Source organism: Stylophora pistillata, chromosome 1, assembly GCF_964205215.1.
Source record: "Stylophora pistillata chromosome 1, jaStyPist1.2, whole genome shotgun sequence".
NCBI lineage: Eukaryota > Metazoa > Cnidaria > Anthozoa > Scleractinia > Pocilloporidae > Stylophora > Stylophora pistillata.
The window spans coordinates 1,871,049-1,894,853 of NC_142519.1; the positions used below are offsets into that span (position 1 = coordinate 1,871,049).

A 23,805-nucleotide genomic window follows, 5' to 3' on the forward strand; every position below is an offset into this window, starting at 1 on the left:
ACCTTGGCCGGATTGTATGTTGAGTTTTAAACTACAGAGGAAGTCAGGCGTCCAATCATAGTTACGTGATGAGATGTTAGTATGTGTCTCTATGACACATTCAGAGGAGATTTGATAGATTTGAGAATGTTTTATTTCCTCAGTTGCAAGTTACTTAGAAATCTCTTTGAGGTGTCTCTTCTGGTCACACTGGTATACAAGCATACTTTTATTGTCACTCCCAACTTCGGCTTTTCAGTTACAATGCCTAGCTACAATTTTTAAGGTACATATAAGTTAAAAAGGAGAAGAAATAACAAGTACATAATACATTTTATAGCAAGAATCGATTACAAAAGATCTAGAGGTATACATTAAAAGTTAAGGTGTAGTCTGATCGTCCGGGTGAGTGTAGTCCTGAGAAGGACTGTTGTCGGTGGCAGTGACTGACGTTTCGACAACCTGTGCGGAAGTCATCATCAGAGTCAAGTGAGTGATTCTACTGACAACAATCACTCACTTGACTCTGATGATGACTTCCGCACAGGTTGTCGAAACGTCAGTCACTGCCACCGACAACAGTCCTTCTCAGGACTACACTCACCCGGACGATCAGACTACACCTTCACATGTTACCCCCGGGTTCAAACCATTTACTGCATTAAAAGTTAAGTTTACTCAAATTCGTTTTAGTTTTAGTTTTACTAGCTTCGCCGACAGGCAGGGACACCGCAACAGCTTGCGCCAATTACTGCGGACCCAGTTGATTTTTTGATGTTATAAAAAGGTAGCATATTCTTCTCAATTATTTTAAGACCTTGAGTGTTGGTCCGGCAGGGGCTCGAACCCTCGACCTCCCGCACAACAGTCCAGCGGTCTATCCATTGAGCTAGCTGGGAGGCATTACAGTATATGTGCTCTCCGCTTAATTAGCTTCTGCGTCAAACGACGTCTGAAGCTATTTACACTGTCCGCAGTTTTCAAGTCATTAGAAATACAGTTCCAAAGTTTGCTTCCTCGATATGTGAATGAACGTTGTCCATATGACAGACGACAACGAGGGATGTGCAAAAGATTGCATGATCGCTCAGTGTCTTAGTGTGAATATGAGAACGAGGTACAAATACATTGACCAAATATTTTGGAACTAAATCATTAAGACATTTAAATACCATTACAGTATCGTGAAGAAGGAGTCTATCCTTAACGGTAAGCCAGTTAACCCTTTGCACGCTAAGACCGTTACTACTTTTGATACTTGTTTCTTGTTGAACTTAAGAGACAACATTATGTAAGTGTGTAAATTGTGCCGGTTGGTAGATGTGACACCTATTGCTCGTTTCTGTAGAATGAAATTTACGATTACCGCTCTGGTGCTCAAACAGCTTCTAATTGGTGGTTAGATAGTCCACGAACTGACGATGAGCTAACTTCTCAGACACCCGGGATAGCATAGGCAATAATGAGATAGGCAGGTTGTTACATGAATCTTCAAAACAACCTGACTTTAACACAGGAAAGACCTCGGCCATTTTCCACTCTTTCGGAAATGCAGAGGTACTAAAGGAACTATTCATAATGCTTGTAATAATTGATAATTTGGCTGGAAAACTGTCTCTAAGGACTCGGGCACTGATTCAACATCATGGCCGGCTGCTTTATTCGAAGATAAGCCATTGATAACCTTTCCTACCCCTTGTCAGTCTGAGACAGCACGAAACTGAAAATCATCAGGACATTCATCATGTCCATAGGCTGGTGGTGTACGTTGTTGTTGCAACAGAGTGAAAATCGTATTCCAAAGCAAGATCGAAGGCATTCAGCGCCGTTAGGTTTCCTACATTGGTAAAATATTCGTTAAATTTATCTGCCAGACTAATCAGATTGCCTCTTATTTTTGGTAAGATCTTACTTTTCCTGGGAAGACAACGATTGATAAATTTCCAAATCGCATTAGTGTTCCCTTTGCTATTAAAAATTCAAGATTGAACATGAGCTTTTTCAGCAAGTCGAAGTTCTCTTTTAACTTCCCGTCTAAAAGTTTCTCTGCATTCTAACACAGGCGGTCGTTGGTTTCAGTGGCTCTATTGTGCCACGTGTCACGAGTTTGCATCAGTTGTCGGATTTCAGGAGTGACATAAGGATTTGGTCTTGTCTTAAATTTAATGAATTATTTAATAAAATCTTCTTTTTGTCACTATATTGATATTTTCATGTCTCTAACTATGCAAGCTGTTAACTAGTTATGATATTAGTAAAACTAGAAAGTTTTGTGTGAATCTTAGTAAAAGAATAGGGATTTAGAGGGGGAGGGTAGCTGTCAAAAGCCTTGCAGGGCTCAATTTGGGATTAGAACACAAAGGGCAAGTAAGAGGGGTGGTCAGTTTTTAAATTATCAGGTTAATGCAAAATGTTTTGGGCTCAGCAAGACCAGTTTCATCTGGCTACTTGCCCCAGGGTGCTGGAGGGCAATGAGAATGCTTGTCACTTGACTTGTGGTTGCTCAAACCCTAACCCAACTGTAACCCTAACATCAAAATACCGGGAAAAGGTCAATGGAACTGAAGTGATTTCTGCAACCCCAACCCAAACAATAGGTTTAAGTCGAGACTCGCCCTAGCTGTCTCCTGAGGGTGTCAAATACCTTAGTCAGGTGATTTTAATTTTTTTCTTAATATATCCTTCTTACTGGTTCGTGAGCTTCTAAAATGTCGGTAAACAAAGTATTGAACGTATCCACTTGGTTATCAAAATCCTCAAAGACAACGGCTAAATCTCCGAAGCTCCTTCTAGTAATGTAAAAAGACTTAACCCTGGGTGTCCTTAAAATCAAAATTACATAAACCAAGTTATGATCATCGATAGAACCGACAAATACGTCACTAGAACTGACAATGGAATTGTCTGTAATCATGATCATTCCTAATACATCTTGCAATTTAAGAACGATCAAATTATTAGGATTGAAACATGTGTCCCAAACCCTTTTCAGGGTGAAAAGGAAATCAGCTTTGGTCGAGAAATCGAAAGGATCGTCTTTAATCATGTTAATTGTGCGCTTTCCTCTTCGTTTAACTCATGGTTTCTGTGTAAAATAAATTGATAATCAGACAGCGAAAATTAACGTTTGAAGCTTTCGATTTTGTCCCCGGAAAAAGACTGTAATGTTAGGTGTGAAAAGACGAAGGAAAGACTAATGATTTGCGAAAACTGAGCTGGATTTATTGTAATTTATCCCAACCTAAATTGCACAGCACCTCTTAGGTAAGGAATCAAATAAAAACAAAAGTTGCCGAACCACCTAGGATTCCTTGCTTAAAGAATCTCTATCAACTCAAACCTTACTGAATATAGATAGTTTTTCTCTCAATAAAAGAAAAATTACTCACAAATGCTACATTTTAGGAATTTGAAATCCTTTGATAAAAACGAGAAATAGCCTGTGTTTATTCTGTTCTGCTTTTACTTAAACTGGTCCACAACGCTTGAGGCCTTTTGAAACTTTTACTTAAGTGCCATCCTAATTGAATTATTCTCACTAATACTCTAACAAAAGGTTTAACTTCAAAACATCAATCGCAGCTCTTCTTTTATGCCTTCAAGATAAAGAAAACGAAATACGATCTATAAATCTATCATATTTCGGTTTCTAAAACTTGACTGGTTTGATTTTCATCGCAGCGTGTGTAATAGAATTATAGATTCCCTTCCAGTTGCTCCAAAAAATCCCATCATAGACGGGATTTGTGGAATGTACGCCAACATGATAAAGACCATTCAGGTTCGAATACGCACATCCTTTGTACCACCAAGCTCCACTATGCTTCAGTGCACAGTTTTCCTTGTGGGCGTCACTATCCTTATCTTTGGTGGTGAAGGTCATGCCATTATGATAGGTTAGGCCGTCGCCTCCCGTCCCTGAATTAAAAAAAAAAAATAGGCAGTTAAGACTGCATATGGCAACTGTTGCCGCTTCTCGCATATTTATGAGTTAGGCTTGTTCCACAAGAGAAAGATGTTTAAAAAATATATAAATTAATAGCAATAATTATACTAATAAAAATAATAATGATGTATTAGTAATAGTGATAATGATGATGACAATAGTGTTAGTACAGTAGTGATAACTTGTAGGGCTAGCTCAAGAACCTCACTGTTTCTCCATCGGTATATTCTCTACGATCCAGTTATGATTAAAATAAGCTTCTTTTAATTTCAATTTTTACAGTAAATTATTAATTGCAACTCCATTTTTGTGAGACTTGTTTCATGAAACGAAACATTTCGTTTTGTAGGGTATTCCGCCATTCCGCTATTCCACGTACCGTTTCATAGGGTCACTGTTAAACTCAACCTTGCTCGCTTCGCAAATTTTGCGGCTCTTTTGAGTATTTTTCGTAGACTAAAATAGTAAACTGCTTTCTTTTGGAATAGATAAAATTTTTCTTCAAAGTTTTGATGATGTGTAGATCAAACCTATTTTGATATTACTGAAAGGAAAATATTTTTGAAATTACGCCACTGTGAAATTATTTTGAGACGTTCAACACCTTTTGCAATGTGACGACAAGAACTGAAAACAATATATCTTCGGATCTACTGAGTATAATTCGCTGATTCAAACGATAAAGAGGTTTTCATGATGCGCTGATCACATATTTTAAAACATTTTGCAATGTAAAGTTTTTCTTTTTCACACGCCATCTTCAAATATTCGTGAGATGCTTATCGTCCTCTGTAGTCGTACAAAACTAACAATAAGTGGCTTTGGGAAACAGTGTGATCATGTGCTAATTACGATTAGCATTCGAAGCGATCCGAAGATGTCGCGAAGTCGTCATCAAACGTTGAACGACCGAAGATGTTCCAAAATAAACAAAAGCCAATACTAAATGTAGTGTGCATTCATTACATGCTGATATGCTGCCATTGCGAGTGAGAGAAACTCCCGGTTAGCTCAATGGATAGAGCGCTGGACTATTGTGCGGGAGGTCGAGGGTTCGAGCCCCGGCCGGACCAACACTCAAGGTCTTAAAATAACTGAGAAGAATATGCTTCCTTTCTGTAACATCAAGAAATGGTTAGATATTCTAGTCTTCTCGGATAGGGACAAATAAATGGAGGTCCCGTCTCCTGCAGGGTCAGGGGTAGGAGACGTCAATTTCCCACGCACGAGTAATCTGTGTGATGGATGTCCTCCCCTGGGGTGGGGTGGGTGGGTGCTTACAGGGCCGTTCTGAAAACCACTCCTGTGAGAACGCACCCTGTCTAAAGGTTATTATCTATCTATTATCTATCCATTAATTTCCCCATCACTAACGTCACATTCGACGGCTGCTAAGGACCGCTGCGGGAAACGAATTTTGTGGTAAATCACAAGAAGTGAACGAAGATAAATACCAAGGCCCTATATTATTCCTCTAAAGCTAGCTTAAAATGAACGCAAGAAAAAACAATTTTAGGCTTTAGCCCTTTTAAGTTCTTGCAAAAAAGCGTCGAAAGTGTTAGGCCGGACGGCTTTTTCTGGACCGGTTCACATCAACCCGTCTCGCCCTACATACTTCAACTTTCCAGTTTCACATCGTTTCTATGGGCTCGCCCGCGCGTGGCCGTACGGCCCTTAAGGGTGGGGTATCACAGAAATATCAATTACGATCCCCCTTCCCCTCCCCCCCATCCCCTGCCCCTGCGATAAATAAACAGTGCTTAAGAAAAATAAACCTGAGTATGATCCGAGGCTCAACTTGTAGTTGTTCTTCTCGCTCGCAACAGCAAACAATTCATATTCGGCGTGGACCTTAGTTCCATCTTCATCCCTCAGATCAACGCGAAGCTTGTTCCAGTCACTGAGGGTAAGACGATGTATCTTGTCCAATCCAAGCCAAAACTCGCTACTCAGATTACCAAAGCCGTTCTTGTAATCGTCCCAACCGAGGTAGAAATTGACAGAGCCGTCCATCCTCTTCTGGATCACTGTCCAGCCCCCACCAGCTGTTTTTTGATCACAGTATACAAGAAAAGCACCTTTGCCATCGGGGTTGATTTTATAGACGCCACTGGTTTTATGACCAATGTTATACAGCTCAGCACAATTCTTCTTGATAACTGCAAATAAGGTTGAAAATCATTATCGAAGTACAAAAAAATTAAATGCCAAGGTGCTTGTGAACTTTAAATGCTCTCTGAAACAAATTACTGTTCGCTTTTATTAATACAAAATCGTTTTAAAAAGATGTTACATTGCTTAAATTATAAAGCTATATTTCTTGAGTTATATTACATACAGCTCGTGGCAGTCTATATTACAGAGTCTATATTACTGATAGCTCGAGGCAGACAGAATGCCAGCTCAATAGATATTGAAAACAACCCACTGTCCTCTTCCCCCGCGACAAGATCCAAACAATACCACAATTGCAATTTTTTTTCTGTCAAACCACCAACCTTAAATTTACCATTGTTGTAAATTTTCACACGTTGACCATTTTTCTTAACGGCAAAACTTTGTAATATTCAAAATAAGATCATTTTGTACCTGAGGGGTTTAGATCGAAATGGCTCTAACACGCCGCCGGAAGTAAATCTTAAGGATAATACACTTGGCATGTGTGAAAAAAGTGATACTACCTGGGTGAGCCATGAGCGTCGTGTCACTGAAGAACTTGAGTTTACAGATAAGCAAAATATAGTGAGTTAAAGCAAATACTTATCATGGTTGTCTTAAAAAGTGGACTAATGTAATTTGACTCGAACTCAAATACCGAGATAACAAAATAAATAACTGTACGTAAGGTATCCACAATTACCTTTATTTTTCGCTGTGGGTATATTTCTTCCTCCTTCCGCCGCAAGCTGGTCAAGGGTACATGGATTGGAAGAATTATTGTCGTCCGGTAAAACTAAAGGTCAGTTGGTAAAGGAAGTTAGGCAAACGTCTGCGTAACTTGTGCGTGAGGTGCATGTTCTCGTAAGTAGATTTGAGGTTCGGGGTCATTTGTAAATGGTTTACATGTTCACAAACAGATCAGGTGGGCAGTCACTAAATTTGGTAACGAATCATCTTTTTCTTTAAAAAGAGAGATCACGGCCTACAAATCTAAATTTCGCGCAAAATTTTGTTGCTCTTGAAAAACGTTAGATCCTATGCACGTAAAAGAAAACGCCCTCAATTTGAACGATAAATTTCTATGTTCGAAGATTTTCAGTATGTTTAAAACGAAATACAAACTTAGCAAGCAACAGTCATCAGTGATAGAAAAAAGAGATTTTACCCTGCGTGTCGCCATCCCCATTCTGCGGCAATATGTTGAGATCCTTTTGAATGTTGCTCAGTTGTTTTTTCACATCCAGGAGAAGATTTTCGATCTTCTTGTTGGGTCCCGCATAAAAGTTGTTATTGATGTTGCACGTTTTGGAACTTGCATGACTTTGTCTCTGCACTGATCCTTGGCAGATAACCAATGAGTGAAACAGGGAAAAGGAGATAAAGACTCCAAGAATTATTTTGGACAGCATCGTATGATGGTTTGCACACTTCAGTCGTTCTTGCTGTGATAACAAGAATGAACACTGGAAAAGTTTTTGCATCATTCTAAATTTATGGATCTGGGCTCCATGGGTGGAGAAGAGATCATCCAATCAGAAAAGAGAGCGTGATACTAGTGATATAACTGAAACTGAAACAGATTTATGATGAACGAACACGTATGTTGCATTCCGAAATGTCGTTGCTTGTTACAATTTTTTTTTTTTTTTTATGGATAGCTAGAACAAAAGGCAAAACTTTTTAGGTGATCATTCAGAAATACCCTAACTATTAGACCCAATTTCTTGTCTTAGTTTGTTTTCTTATTATTATTATTATTATTATTATTATTATTATTATTTTTATTATTATTATTTTACTTTCCCCCTCCTCTTTGTTCTCAAACCAAATTAATTTCTGGCATTTGATTTTCATTCTTCATACGTCTGTTAGAACAAAGTTCATTTTAAAATAGACCACGTCTGTGAAAGGAATATAGGAAGATATAGACTGAGTTAATTAGGGAAATCTGTCAGCTAAACACCATTCAAAAAAAATCAAAAACATTTTCAGGAGATCATCCTGTCATGACGATGCTGACAGTGTTTCCCAAACATGGAAAGAAGCAGTGACGCCGGATACGCATGGCCTTCATTCAGCCAGGATAACTACTCAGAATTTATTTGTGGCATTTGATTTTGATGCTTCAGACGTCTGTTAGAACAAAGTTCACCTTAGAATCACGCCAGCGAAAGGAATACAGGAAGATGTAAGTTAATTAGGCGAATCAATCAGAAACACAACATTTAGAAAAACTTTGAAAACATTTTCAGGAGATCATCCTGTCTTAGTGATGCTGACATTATTTCCCAAACATGAAAAGAAGCAGTGACGCCGGATACATGGCCTTCATCCAGCCAGGATAATTTACAATCACAGCTGTTCTTTGCTTTTCGCTTGTATTCTTTTTTCTGTAGATTTCTTCTATCTTTTATTTTTTTATTTCTAAGTTTTTCCAGCTTTTTGTTTGTGAATTCGAAGCAAAGTTTATTGCAAAACCTAATAGTATTCGAAGCAGGCAGCAAAAATACAAGAAGACAAGGAGAGAAAGCCAGACTGATACATCAGATACGTGTCAATACAGGCTTGTAAACAGTTTTGGAGCTACTCCTATGATCAGAAGATCATCCTGTTTTAATGATGCTGTCGCTGTTCCCCAAAAATGGAAAGAAGTAGCGGAGTGCGCCTTTCTTTCAGCTAGGATATCGACCATTGTAAGACATCAAATGTTTAAATAAAAAGTGATACACTATAATCATCAAAAGTTTTTAATAATCAAAACTACTTTGTATTTGTATCATTTAATTATTTATTTTTCATAGTGTCTTTCTTTCTTGTTTATTATTATTATTATTATTATTGCTATTATTGTTATTATTATTATTATTATCAATAGAAGGGAGACAGTCTCTGACCCCTAATCATTTTAAACGATTTACGTGACCGAAGTCATCCCAATTGGAGCTGGCAACAGGCATACAGGATGGCAAAGATTAAGCGAATTGATATCCATCAGTTGTAATTCGATTTGGAGTACTATGTTTTTTCATTGTGGTTTCATTACTCCCCCAAAATGGAAAGATCTAGCAACACCGGATACTCTAACCGTGTTCATTCGTGTTCGTGAAAACGGTGCAGCTCTTAAACATGAATGTAAAGTTGGCTTTTATATATTTGCAAAACTTATGGAAATAACCCCGGAGTAACGGAAAAGTAGTGTAACGAAGAGACCTTGCTAGAACTGACTATAGCCCAGACAAAACAAACGTTATAAAATTGAGACGGAGTCCATGTCAAGTCTACTTGAATTACAGATTTGTCTACCGTTACCATATTGTTTATCGAACTGGGAAGTCCTTTATGGCGAAATCTCAACGCAAGCAACAACCGTTTCAGAATTTGCCATCTTTCACTGATATTATATTTACACACACGAGTCACATGACGTTTTCTACATTGCTGATCCTAGCCGTACGCAGAACGCGTGCTACATAGGAAACTTCGTAACAGCCCTGCTCACCATGGAGCATAGAGTCTCTATGGCTCAGTAGTAGACCATCGGAAGGCGGAATACGAGATTTAATTCCTCATAGGCACTCAGAATTTTTCTTTATCCCACGCTCGTGACAAGACGAAAAACATCTTTCTTTTCTTTTCTATTTTATCTAATCTCATTTTCCTTGAGTAACATTTTAACTACACTCAGAGCCACAGAATTAAGATTTTTAAGCCAGATAAAGTTTGACTCCCACGCTTTGACTTTAAGCCTCGCTTTTCACAAACAGCTAGGAGCCTGCAAGGTTAAAGAAAATATCCAAATCAAATCCGTGATCGACAGAAGGTTCGTCAACAAACCAATCGCTTTACGGGCATGGCGACTTTGGTAAGGCATCAAGGAAAACCCAGAGATATGTGCCAAATCCATTTTTGCTGAAATGCCTCAGTTTCGAGTATTAAATATTTATATCGAAAAATAAAAGAACGGAAAAACAAAACGTACTCAAACGCAAAAAATAAAAAAACAAAAAAACAAAAAAAAGAAGAAAAAATAAGGTTCAAACTTGGCACATTTCAGATTTTTATCGATTTGACGGAAAAGTGTCGTGATTCTGTTATCAAATTAGATGATATGCGAGCTGTAAATCTTGCCCTATGACCTCCTCACTTGCAAAAGGAAACATGAACTATTATAAAGTAAGATCTTTACGTTTCGAGATGACGAAGCCTTAAGTCAAAAAACAAATTCCTTGAATTTTCTCCCTGTGTAGCCTTTAAGTATTGATGATTTTCGATGTAGTTTGTTCAACTATTGCGAAGAAATTAGTTATTTGCTCGCGTGCTGCAAACGAAATTGAAACGTGAAAATAGCGATATGTAATCACTTCCAGTTCGCAAGGCTCACGCAGAAAAACAAGGCTTTGGATACATTCCATGGGCCAAAAAACCCTTTTCTTTCACCGGGAGGTAATTCTAAGATGACCGACAAGAAAAGCCTTCTTCAATAAGGGAGCATTCATAATTATTTACCTAGAGGGTGGGCTACTATGATTTTGAGGGGGTCACTCTTTTTCCCTATTATGATTTGGGGGGGGGGGGGACTGTGAAGAATTTCCAAAAAAAATTACATGGAGCATAGGGGGGGGGGGGGCAACCATTTTTTTCCTTAAAGGAAAGGAAATGAAAATATGTTGTTCGACGCTCTTATAATTCCTTCTTTTATTTAATTTCGAAAAAATGTTGATTCAGAACCAGAGTATGAAACTTGATGCATGACGCCCACTTCTTGTGCTACAAGGTCTCTTTGAGAGTGGCTCAAACTCACTCTCGTCACCCCCCTCACTCTCGCTCTCCTCATTCTCACTCTCTTCACACTCGCTTTCCTCACTCCCCAAGACAGTGTCGTTGCCTTCGTCATCATCATCATCATCATCATCATCATCATCATCATCATCATCTGAGACTGCTTCTGGCTTTGTAAAAGACGTTGCCCTGTTACAGTCATGGTTCTCAATGCCTCAGCCCTAGTATCTTTCAAACGAGTGGTAATCGATGAGTTCCATGTTTTCTTTTCTCAGCTTTTTTCTCCAAGTTAAGGAGTGATTCTTTAAATACAAGTCAAGTTCCGAAACGTAAAGAGAATTTAGCCCTTCAGTCAGAAGAAGCTCCTCCCAATTGTAATCTCCATAGCTCTTAGATGCTCTCGCGCGCCTCTTCTGAGCAGTTTCCTGAATTTGTAGATTTTTGCAATAGGATAAGTGTTTTAAATGGTCTATGTTATTCTGAACCAGCTCCTCAGAAACCACAAAAGCTACAGAAAATTCAGCTATCTCTTTTGCTGTTGCCGACTTTCCTTCTGCGAAATATTTTTAAATTTGTACCCTTGGCATATAGTTGTCCACTGGTCAAGGCTTTCCATCCAAACATGCAAGAGATTCAAAAACACTTTTATATCTGGATGTCTCGATAACTGGGAAAGGGCACGGAATCCTAGTGTCCATCACAGAACCAAGCCAGCCATTGCCACACGAAACGCGCTTTCTTCCTTTCTTTACTATGCAGGCATCCTTGATAAACTCCATGTATAGTTCTCCAATATCATAATGATAACTAATATAGTCACAAATATTGACAACATAGTTCAGTATAGCCGGGTACATTAGTTTTTGAATTGTCAGGTGTTTCTATGAAATCATGGAGCTGACTTCTATTAAAAAAGAAAGCCTCCATATCTTTTTCGGTTACAAATACCTTACACAGTCTGACAGAACGGGTGCATCATCAATGCGTAAAGCTATTTCATTAGCAACTCTCCATGCGTTTCTTTCAATTCTTTCATCTTTGTGTTTTTCATAGTCTTTCAGTGTCATCTTCTCGATTTCTTCGTCTGATTTGTCATGGAATCTTGGAAAATATTCCCATCTTATGGATCCACCATCAATAACTGCATGTCCTACTGTCGAATTTGTTCTTTCTGCTTCTCCTTGGCCTCTGTCTTCTTGTGCTCTATGAACCCTGATGCGGTAGTCAGAGTTCCAAATCCTTGATGACTCGTCTAATTACTAATAAAGCTCAATATACCTGTCACAAGATTTTGATATGGCTAAGGGTGAGTTTGACATGTTGTACTTATGTGCTGGGGGGGGGGGGGGGAGCGCTATGATATTTTCTTTTGATAAACTAAAATCTCTTGAGGAGGGGTCAGAAAAAAAACCCTGAGATGATCAGGGGGCGTGGGGGTTCAAAAACTGAAAGGAAAAAAGTGAGGAAATCATCGTAGCCCACCCTCTAGATAAATTATGAATGCTCCCTAACTTGATTTGACGTGTTCCAAACTAAGTGTTTTGCCATCAGCATCGAATTCTTAACAATTGATTTGAAAGATACGCGAAAACGTAATAATAGAGTAGAAACAAACTATGAATCTTGTAATACTCAGTGGGTTTAGATTTGCCCGGGTTGCGATTAACCCTCTTGCCTTGTTATAGCTCTCATAGGTGCCTGACTAAACCTGACAAAAGAAAACGATGAGCGATGGAAACGAAACATGTCTGTTACCGCAAATATGGTCGCATTTGGGGGTCGCACTGAGCTATGTGGCGTGATTTGGCGAGCGAGTGCTCAGTATTCTCCTTGTGAAAATTATATCTGCCATCTTTGATTTTTATAACCGCGGAAGGCTGGGACGAGAAAGAAATTTGTACTAAGGGGTGAGCATGAGCGACGGTCAAAGAGAAGGAGATGGGAGGGGGGGGGGCACTACAGTCACCACTGAGTTGCAATATACTTCTCTTCTTTCTTCTCATTCTCCTCCGCCTTCGTTTTCTTCTTCCAAAACTTAGTGATTAGCGAAAAATGCGAGACTCTTTTCAAATGACACGTCAGGGAAATTTTAAAACCCATATAATATTTAATTCATTCTATATCAAATTATAATGCGTTGGCTTTAGAAAGAGTAACAAAACATTTCAACGGTTTTTTCAATAAACAAAGAAAAGCACAAATTAATAGAAACAGTTGCAGACTTACTCCTCTGTTTAAAAAGAATTGTAGTAAAACTGGAGAAGTTACTTCCAGCCTTACCTAGCTTCTTTACGATATTTCAAAATGTGTTTACAAATTAATTATTAAGTCAAGCGAAATTTCAACAAAACCTGGTTTTTGCTATGGAACCCTTTTTACGTTTGTTATTAGATGTTTTGTTAAGTTTTTTAGCCTTCGATTCGGCAAAAATACCAAAAAAAAAAAATTTAAAAGTCCCTGTCAGCTTAAAAACTTAAATGAAAAGATCAGTTTCTTTCCGGCCACTATTGTAGCAAGATTTGTTTAACTTTCCAAACAATAAGATCTCTCGAAAAATTCCTAGTCACGGTTCAAGATAATGGTCCGTCAGTCATAGTGTTGGTCGTTATGGCTTTACGATATTGATTGTGTTCTTGGGCGGAACTGACCGCTAATTTACCTTTTTGGTGGACTTCTTTAATGCCTTGTATTTTGTTCGGTTCGGGTTCTTTACGAGATATCTCCTATGGGTTTTAGAGTAAAGGTGCCTCGATTGCCAGAGGGTAAAAACTGATCTTCGACGCTTATTTCGTTCTTGTTGGTGTAATATTTCGTTGCTGTTCTTTGCAATCTTTTGCTTATTCATTTGTGTTCCCCTGTGTTCCCTTGGGTATTCTTTGTTGTGCTTTCCATACCATAAGTAATCGTCTCTCCTTCGCTGTTACTTTCTTTATGTCGCGGAGAGAGAGATCTTTTCTCGAGATTTTTTTCGCGACCAAATCTCATACATGATCCTTCCTTGAGCCGGCGTTTGAAGGATGAATTTTGATAACACCAGTAAACGGCAGTGAAAAGCGCAGATGTAACTGTTACTATCCACATTATTATCACAGGTAAATGAAGATCAGTTAAATTCACAGCCAAATCCAAAATAGAAAGGGTAAACGCCACCATAAACGAAAAGATCACCAGGGTCCAACATGGCGTAAGTTTCTTGGAGTTAACCGCCTCGCGAAATGTCGGCATTGCACCTGGTAATTTCCTTTGATATGGCTATCAAAGCGTCGTTTTAGTTTAAAACAGCTTTTAACTTCGAATCTATTTCACTTCTGTTAGCGAAGTTAACGCGTCAAAATGTTCAACCAATCAGGAGGGAAAAACGATCAAATTAAAAACAAAACCCTTTCAAGTTCGTTCGCGATTCAAATTTACGAACTAAACTCAATTTGAATAAAATTTACATTTTATCTACACCACAAAGCAGAGAATCCTTTATTTACGTAGTCTTCTGTAAGTAGAAAACACGTGCTCTGACGACTTTAATGCGACAATACAATGCTTGTTAAAAACAGTTAATCTTTTTGTTCAAAGTGTGCGGGCGATGGTACAACCACCCCTCAGTCTTCGTCTTTTCTCACTGTTATGAGTTTTTTCGCCTTTCTTAGTCGTGATCGTGCAGATTCTGATAAGAAAAAAAAAAAAAAAAAAAAAACCAGTGCAAAATTAGCATTTAAATCTGATCTATTTTTTAGAACCTTTTAAGATTTCATCTACAATTGTTTTACTTTCACGCGCTAATTGTAAAAATCCTCCAAGGCTTTCTGCCTGTACGAATTCAACCTTGTGGTAAAGAGGCGTGTCGCGTAATCCCTTTGTTGACTTAAACACGTAGGCGCGCTATATAAGGAAGTCTTCCCTGGGAAGACCTAGGCTCATTTGTCACTCACCGTTGACGTGTGTGGGTCAAATTCAAATGCTGGTAGACGAACAAAAAGAGCTAATGAGATAAAAAATTAAATTCTTTTTGTTTGCTGATGACACGAACGCTGTATATGCTGACAAAAATCTCAAGTCCCTTGAGTCGACTGTAAATCAGGAACTCTGTAAATTGTTCGAATTGGTTAACTGCCAATAAACTAACCTTGAATATTAAAAAAAACAAATTTCTTAGTTTTTAGACCGACTCAGAGAAAACTTACCTATCACCCCAAAATAATGGTATTCGACAACGATAAAAATAAGAATATGGCTCTAGAATGTAAAGAATTCGTGAGATATCTAGGTATAATAATTGAAAATAACCTTTCCTGGAAACATCATATTGACCACGTAGCTATAAAAATGAGTCGAATTGTAGGATTGATCTATAAACTACGGCATTTTCTGCCAAGACATACTCTTCTAACTATTTATCGATCCCTTGTTTCTCCTTATTTAACCTATGATTTGACGGCCTGGGGTCAAGCATATAAATCGTACCTTGAAAAGCTTCTCAAGCTTCGAGAGCGAGCTCTTCGGTTTATCTATTTCTCACAGCGAAATCAGCATGCAATTCCTTTATTTATCGACGCCGGTGTCTTGCCTTTAAAATTTTTGTATTATGAGCATTTAGCTAACCTTAGGTTTTAAATAAGATACAGTAATGCTCCTGGAAACATTCAAAATCTTTTGTCTCTGATATTCATTCTTATAATACTCGATCCTCTGCCTCTAATTACTTTTACGAACAAAGTTCCAGACTCTCAATTCAAGTGAATTCATTTTCTAGAGTCGGAACTAAAATATGGAATGAAATGCCTGTATCTTTTAGAAAACTTTCAAAAAATGTCTTCAAGAGGAAAATAAAACAAACACTTTTTGAGATCCTAGCTTCAAATGAATCGTTCAAAAAGTTAAGTTGAATTTATCTTCCTCTTGATTGATCAGTTGATATGTATTCAATTATATCGTTTAATGCATCAGTAATCTCCCATCAAGACTGTTGTCATTTATTATTAGCAATATCATTAGTTTATCAGCAGTCTCTAATCATTGTTGTCAATTCTAGCTTTTTAGTTCTCTTGTTACTTTTAGCTATATTTAGTTGTATCTATTTCCTGTAAATATGACCCGCCTAGATTAGCTCAGCTACCCGCGGGCATGTTACTTCACTTTTATTCCAAAACACAATAAAAAATGTATGTATATAGGTATCTATTGTTTACTTCCACCAGCATGGTGGCATGAGGTAACGTGCGAACCACCTACTTCGATCTCAAATTTACCGCCACAAATAAAGACAGTTTCCATTGACCACTTTCAGAAATGGCTACCGGATTGATATTCTTTTGTTTAAATTTAAATTAGCTATTCTGGCCTCGCTCTCCAGTTCAAAATTCAAATCTTATCTCAAGCGAGGCTAATTTGAATTTAAACATAAGAATATCAATCCGGCAGCCATTTATGAAAGTGATGTCTTGGAGAAAGGAAATACAAATCTAAAAAATTCTTGTATTGTGGTGAAGACATAAAACAATTTTGAGGAATGCGCCGGATGTTCACTGCTTTGGAGTAGCTGTAGCTCGAGCTGACTTGACTCTAAGAGTTCTACATCACACGACGGTTGATTGACAAATGGTCCGGTGGGACCTAAGGCTCCTTTTATAGCGCGCCTTCGTGTTTAACAAATTAAAGAAAAAGCTTCAACATTTAAAATATGATTTATTTGGTGATGTAGTTTAATTCTTGCAGGTTTTCTTGCATTGTAGACAAATTAATCTTCTAGTAGCCACTTTAGAAATACAATTTACCAAAGCTGAATCAAATCCGAAAACAACAATCAGATTCCCGTCGCCCCAGCCCTCCCCGTGTATTCTGATCCAACCTTCTCAACAGGGAACGATCTGACCATGGATCACGTTAACTCTGCTTCACTTCCAACCAACCTTGATTTATTTTGTCAAATCAAGACAAATATAGCTTTGACTCATATGGTGGCGGACACAGGGGGGGTGGGGGGAGGGTCCAGGGGGATCAAGCCCCCCTCCTCATCAGACCTGTTGGTATTTTTTAATCTTGTGTGAAAACAATGTCATTACAACGACAGGATCACATCCAACTATCTAAATTGAAGTATTTAGATTTTAATTGTCGTATAATATTTCTTCATTTCTTAAGGCCCTAGGGTAAAAAATGCTATGCCCTCCCCTCCTGTTTAATATTCCTGAACTCCTGTTTAAAATTCCTGAACCCTTCCCATATGACGAGACTGTACATTGATGTTGGTGCATTTGTAGTATTTGCAAGGATCCATTACTGACGAGAATAGACGTGGTCACATGATAACGTTTCTGTTGTAGTTCCTGAGCAATCTCAAGCCTCATTGTCTTCTTGAAGACTGGGGAAAAATTGGCAAGAGGTTGTATTTCCGGTGTCACCTGATTGGGCTTGCCTAGTTTAAAGTATGCTCAGGGCCTGGGTACAAGGAAAGAAACTGACAATTTAAAAATGTGAGGACTAAGGCCGTAAAAAATTTGGCTGTGATGAATAACAAGTCAGCAGAGTACATTTTCAACCCTCAAGATGGGTGTGTTTAAAAAAAATGACTGGAACAATATTGTGTTGAGGTTTGAATATTTCCTCAGTATTCTTCATGCATTGAAAACTTAAAATCAGCATGTGGTCTTGCGTAAATGGCTTTATACCAGTCTTAGAATAAAGTAAATCCAAATTTTTTGTTTTACACTCTGTGTTGTGCATGGCTGGTGATTCAAATCTGGCTAAATTCAAACAAGACAATATGCACAAAGAAAATACAAGCAGAATAGTCCAGAGACATCAGACACTGCTTGTAGTTGCAAATGAAAGTAAAAACACAAAATTCTTCACAAGAGTAATTTTACTACCTATTTCAAAATTCATATTCAATTTCTATCCACCTCCAGCAAATCTCCTTGGCTGCCTTCTAGTTAGTTCATCAGCACAGGACTCAAAGGCTTTCTGATGCAACAACTTCTTCAATTCAATGTTCTTCCTTATTCATTACTTTCAGGGACATGTCACAATTTCAGTTTCTTAACTATTTATATACAGTAACATCAAATATCAGGCAGCAAGGGATTATTGTTCTCCCAAGTATGATACTACAAAAGATGATAGCTTATTTTCTAACCCTCTCGGTAAAACAAAAATCAACAAACATTTTCTTCACAATATAAATACAATGAGAAGCATGTTAATCATAGGAAAATAGCAGATAATTATATCCAAGCAAAGATACTGATACTCTTGTTACTGTAAGGAGGTGACCATTGAAAACTGGTTGTATAGAAGTGAAGTGATAACATGGCAGAGACAATTAAAATATTTATTGGACAAAAACAAAAGATAAAAAAAGCCGAGTGTTTGATCAAAAACTGTATGTATGATGACTAATCTAGGCTAGCTATGATACACAGCTACCAGTTTAGGGGAGATTTAAGTATTTATAACAATATTATGAAACTAACTTTAATGTCATAAAAAACACACTACTTGAATTGGTCCATTATTTACAACTGGAATCATGTGCCACTCCAATTACTCTCCATTGGAATACAATTAGAAGTCTATTATTTTCATATTTGCACTGTATTTCCACTTCTTCTGTTAATCTTTGCTTTTCATTTTATTGATTCCTCAAAAACAGTCTAATCTGTAAAAAAATTGAAAACAAACAGTTATCAATTAAATGCCACAGATGTACACATAAACAGGAACACAATTTTCAATAAAATTAGCTATAAAATGTGACTGGTGCAAGTGAGATTGCATCAAAACAACCACTTTGTTTTCAAACATGTTTCTTAATCTTAGGCACACTCTTAGATAATCAAAAGTTTCTATTGTTCAAGCCAAAACACTACTTTTTTTTGGAAAAGAATGTTTGATTGATTTTGTTGCAGCAAAATAGCCCTGTAACACACATGTAGTCACAATCCAATGGGTTAGGTATGTAGGGTAACATGTCTGCAATTCAATCACTCTTGTCAGTTTGGACAGTATGATAGTCTAATAAACAAAACACTGTATTAAACATTAAAGATTATAATAAAAAACTGGTACAATTTTATCTACAAGCAATATTGAGACTTGCAAACAGTACTATTTCACTGCAGCAGTAATACAATAATTTACTTCCTATGTGACTACTTTATTTGTTGGTTTATATTCTTGACATGATGTTCTGAGAGCAATATCAAAAGCTGATCTTCATTGTTGATTTATCTTCTTCTCCTGATTTTCTAAGATATAATCCTTTCCTTTTACACAGGTGTAGCCCCATGTAGGTACAATAGTAATGTATTCATCTCAATCCAATGCGACCAATATTCACTTTGAACTTGGCCTGGGGGAGCCAAGTTATGGTTTGGTTTACCTGGTTTACTTGACTCAGAATTTTCAACAAAGTGGAACTCTAGGTAATTCCTTCAAGTCAAATTTTCATTTGCCCATCCTCTGATATCCAGGGGTTAGCAAGTCAAGGCAGCACAACTTTTTCCATTATTGGATCAAAACAAATCATCCCTTCAATTATTAATTTTCCCTGGAAGACTATTTTGTATAAAATAAACAAAGGTGCTTTTAAAGAAGGTGCAGTATACCAAGTAAAAAGGCCTGGACTTCCATCAATTGCCAATGCCTTAAATTAAACACCTCACAAATTGTATTTATAATCAGCAGCTTCCCCCAGCATTTAAACAAGGTTGGTAATTAATTTGAGTCTGGCATATAACCAAGAAACCACAAAAGTCTAGGGTTCTGGTGTGAAGTCCCTCAGAGAGTGTTGCATTCCTTTTCATTCTTATCTAATTTTTAACATGACAACTTCCTTCTCAAAAATCCTCTTCATTACTCCAAGTAAATATTAAGAGAATTCAAATATTACGCAGAGGCATTTAAGTTAGAATGGCTAAAAGTTTCTTTCTATGAATGACATCAATGTCCTTTTCCAGAATCCCATTTCATTTGAGCAATTTCACACCTGTCATATTTTTAATTTCAGAAATGAGGTAGCAATAGGAGAAAAGTTACTGGACACATACTCTCTACATCTGAATAAATATAAGCTCAAATCATCAAAATTCGGCCAAGAGGTCAGGGTTGTTAATTTTGAGAATTCTACAATCTCTAACATGTAATGAACAACCTGCTCTTTGGAAGTTAACGTCACATTCTCAGAAAGTAGAACAAAGAGGAGAAACATCAATATCAAAATTAATTATTTCGAGTTGCCAACAGAACAACAAGCACATTTTAATTAAACATGCAAAAAAAATGTCTTCCAAAAACACTTCAATCACAATAAAAGGATAGCAGTGTTGTATACCTCTGAACCCATCAACATGTCCTATTTAAAGCTCATGTCAGGTTAGCACTGAGTTTAAATACAAAATCAATGCATAGATTAGGTTTTTTATATTCTGTAAGCAAATTTATTCTGAGCTAAAGCGTGCGTATTAAGTACATAAAAAAGAGTGAAATATCTCAACACACCCTGTTCTATGAAAATTAACGAATAAGAAAAATTTTCTATCACACAAACAGTAGCAACATTAAAATAACACCGAAGTCAAATCTCTACAGGGCAGTCGCGATGCAACGAAAGCGAAAAATGACGCAGTCATGTTGCTTAGACTGCAAAATAAATTTACTGGCGAACTTTGATTTCCTTAACCCTTGTGAATTAAACGAAAGAGAAAAATAAAAGCAGAACTTACTGTATTCTACAAGAATATCCGCGATTAACTCTGCCCGCCCACTGGAATTCCTGCTGGAGTGCACGTTACTGGTACGCTAATACCTTGATATCCACCTTTGGATTGCATTTGGCATTGAATTGAGCCGAGCTAAAACGAAAAAAAAAGAAGAATTAGATCGCAAGATTGTAGCTGTTCACAGTCAGCACTGACTGTTGGTGAAATAAGCTCACGTTGAAAGAGAACAACTTGTGTCGCCACGAGGAAATTCGTAGTTTTTGTCGAGAGAGGTTAGATATAAGTGCCACAAAATCGAACAACGTTCATTTCGGAGTCAGTTGTTAAACGTAAACAAATAACTTAACAAGAATTAAAGCCCAATTTCTTCGAAAATGAAAGAAGGTTTTAATAAGGAACAGTGTCGCTAATTTTAACTTACATCAGATCCTGAAGCCATGTCTCCGCTGCCGATGTGACCCGTGTGCTTCAAATCAAAATCAAAGATTCGAAGTTAACCACTTTAGATCTGAACTGGCACGTAAAATAAACATCAATCGCCAAAATAGTGCACTTACTTTGAAATCCATAGGTTCTCCAATCATGCTTCTATCTATTCTTCGTCTTTTCTGCAAATAAAGAGAGAAACTTCAGTCTCTGGAACGCAATATTAAATCGATGAAATGATCACTCAAACCACGAAAAAGATGAGCGTATTCGATCTACCGGCTGAGGCTGTTCCGTGGCACAGCATGGAAAGCACAACCACAATTCGCTCATTTTACTCATCAGGTCGATCCTGACCGATGCTGGCCACAACGAAGGGTTTTCTTATCCGAAATTCAGCCGTAAAGTCATCGCGAATACCTCAAAACATACTTGCTCTCCACAGTTCGAGAAACTGGCTCGGTTCCCTTCCCACACTTCCACGAGGGTGCGGTCGCTTGCCCAAGTAGCATCGTGGGTAGCGGAAGTCAAGGGCATAGTTTATTTCCGGTTTGCGTTGTTTTAACTGAGTTTTCCAACTATTGTTTCCTGAAGTTTACCCAAGCGTGCACCGACAAAAGTTACAAAATCTCACAGCTGCATCATGAAACATCCATAGACACAGAGATTCTTATATGGAACAAGTTACCATGGAGAGAGTGCAAAACCTTCTCTTTATTATGTCACTGTTTAAGAATAAGCTAGAATTTTCTTAGGTAATGTATCCTTGCGATACGTTAAAAAAAAAAAAAACAAAAAAAAAAAACAGGATTTCAAAACAAACTTATATGTAAAATGATACGCCATTTTACGGACTTAGCAACGTTGTCATTTTCCGTATTCACAGGAAAAACTACAAAGTAATGGAACACTTTTCAAACGGAAAGCGCAGAAAAGGAAATGCAGGGCGTAAATCGCAAACAGATGTTAATCGTAACTGATGACAAAGCAAGTTCTTCGTAGTCAACCCCAATATGTCCGCAACAAGATGGAAATCTTCGTAAGAGTGATCAGCTTTTACGCACGCTTCTGTCTCAACTGTTAGTCGCCAAGGGGGTCTGACGAAAAGACACCAAAAAATTTGCCCCAGGGCATATTTTTCAATGAACAAAAGCTTTCACGGTTTATTGTAGCATATTCTCTCCCACTCGGATGTTTTAACTCTTTCGAAGTTGTAAATGATTCTTTCGAACCCAGAATAGGTAGGACATTGATACGTGTAAATCCACGTTATCTGGTCTTATCTCACCCAGAATCCAAAATTCGACAAGCGAATTATTTAGAAAACCACAACACTTCGTCGCGCACATTTAATTTAAGTTTTGTTTTGTCCGAGTCGAAATGAGGCGTGAAATAAAGTCTAATTAATAATATAGAACACTAACTGAACAAGAACTTTGAAGAGGGTGAAACATTTTAACAGATTCATGTCATTTCCATATTCGCCATTGTGTGACGGCAAGCAACAAGTTTGACAGGCTTGATTGTTGGAAGGTTCGAAAACACAGCTGAACCTCCCAGAAATATTCCTCGCGTTATACTTAATACCTTGGCAAATACATCGAATGAAAACGGCGTACTATTAAAATCGAAACATTTGAAAAGTAAAATTACTACAAATGACTGTGAATTTACTTAGCATTTAGCACCGTACGCAATAAAGACTTGCCACGCTCTCCTGCGATGGAAATTTTCTTAACGAGGACAATATTTGCCGAAGTATTTAATATCTTACAGTCATAATGTTGCCACCGCGAAAGTAAAACATTCCACCGACACAGTGGCGCTAGATTCTTCGAAGTTGGCCATATATCGATCGAATAGATCTCGGTCCTGTATGCGCTGAGTATTTCTAAAGAGTTGATTTATCGTGTCCTCGTGAAGGTTATAGCACTTAAGGCGAGGTACACAAATCATCACAACCTGGACCAATTTGGCAAAAAGGAATTTAAAATACATTCACTGCTTACCATTTCGGGTGCTCGGGACCGGGCACCGAAACACGAACCAAAACTCATCGCCATGCAGAAATCTTCCCGATTCGTCGTAAACTCACAATAATCCTTCAGGTTGTGCTCACGAAATACTTAGCAAAGCGTTTCGATGAAGTAAAAATCTTGATTAACTTTGGAATGATTTCTTCTGTGTCTGAACCGTGCTAAATATATACAAAAAAACTGCAATCGTTGCGGTAAAAAGCCCTAGCTGGCGATTTGAATGCAACATATGGTGAGATCTATTTACAGCTTGCTACCATGTGAGCGTGCGTCAAAAAGCTCATTAGCATTCCAATAAGCCAATCATTAGAGAAGCATTATAAATAGCCAGACTCAACCTTTCTGTTTTCAGACTTTTAATTCGTTCATCCCGGTTATTTGGCAACCATTTAACCGATTGAGATAGTTCTTGAAGAAATAAAAGCCCATTTAGAAGTTAAAAGAACCCTAAAAAAGCCTATGTTTGGATGGTGGACAGGGAAAATATGTCGGGGCACACGCTGAGGAGAGGCACTACCTAGGGGGTGTGGGAGAGTAAAAATGGAAAGGACAGTTGATCCATGTTACAGTTACCGGTTTTATTCCCTGGAGAATTGGGGTTAGGTAAGGTCAAGCTAAATTATGTGGCAAATTTGAGACCACTCTAATTTAACAGGCTTCAACTAAAATGATTTGGACTGTTTTAGCTATAGCCTTTTTTCTGGATATAATGAAGGAGGTCCTAAAAAAAAATAGGCGATTAATGGGACCTTTTATAGCAGATCAC

The 23,805-nt window shown here is 37.7% G+C and overlaps 2 protein-coding genes across 3 annotated transcripts; both read right to left on the reverse strand.

The window, feature by feature from the left end:
- Nucleotides 1-3,179: 3,179 nt before the first annotated feature.
- Nucleotides 3,180-8,063, reverse strand: LOC111340254 (microfibril-associated glycoprotein 4). The gene is made up of 4 exons (XM_022947077.2): nt 7,251-8,063; nt 6,786-6,878; nt 5,701-6,084; nt 3,180-3,897 (listed from the first exon to the last, which is right to left on the reverse strand). The coding sequence occupies exons 1-4, from the start codon at nt 7,567-7,569 to the stop codon at nt 3,629-3,631; spliced, it is 1,065 nt and encodes a 354-aa protein (XP_022802812.2). The 5' UTR covers nt 7,570-8,063; the 3' UTR covers nt 3,180-3,628.
- Nucleotides 8,064-17,702: 9,639 nt separating this feature from the next.
- Nucleotides 17,703-23,286, reverse strand: LOC111340259 (CDC42 small effector protein 2). Of its 2 annotated transcripts, none has more exons than XM_022947083.2 (5): nt 23,013-23,286; nt 21,135-21,185; nt 20,999-21,043; nt 20,581-20,709; nt 17,703-18,515 (listed from the first exon to the last, which is right to left on the reverse strand). In XM_022947083.2, the coding sequence occupies exons 1-4, from the start codon at nt 23,064-23,066 to the stop codon at nt 20,605-20,607; spliced, it is 255 nt and encodes an 84-aa protein (XP_022802818.1). In that variant the 5' UTR covers nt 23,067-23,286; the 3' UTR covers nt 17,703-18,515; nt 20,581-20,604. The 2 variants fall into 2 exon arrangements, with proteins under 2 accessions (XP_022802818.1, XP_022802817.1); XM_022947082.2 differs by lacking the exon at nt 23,013-23,286 and adding an exon at nt 21,283-21,478.
- Nucleotides 23,287-23,805: the final 519 nt, after the last annotated feature.

Coding starts and splice junctions, on each gene's coding strand:
- LOC111340254 (XM_022947077.2), bottom strand. CDS start 7,569: ATGATGCAAAAACTTTTCCAGTGTTCATTCTTGTTATCACAGCAAGAA. Junction 6,085..6,785: donor ACCCACAGCGAAAAATAAAG/GTAATTGTGGAT, acceptor CCTTATTTGCAG/TTATCAAGAAGAATTGTGCT. Junction 3,898..5,700: donor GAGCCTCGGATCATACTCAG/GTTTATTTTTCT, acceptor TTTTTAATTCAG/GGACGGGAGGCGACGGCCTA.
- LOC111340259 (XM_022947082.2), bottom strand. CDS start 21,345: ATGAGTAAAATGAGCGAATTGTGGTTGTGCTTTCCATGCTGTGCCACG. Junction 21,186..21,282: donor CCACGGAACAGCCTCAGCCG/GTAGATCGAATA, acceptor CTTTATTTGCAG/AAAAGACGAAGAATAGATAG. Junction 20,710..20,998: donor ACATGGCTTCAGGATCTGAT/GTAAGTTAAAAT, acceptor TTTTCGTTTTAG/CTCGGCTCAATTCAATGCCA.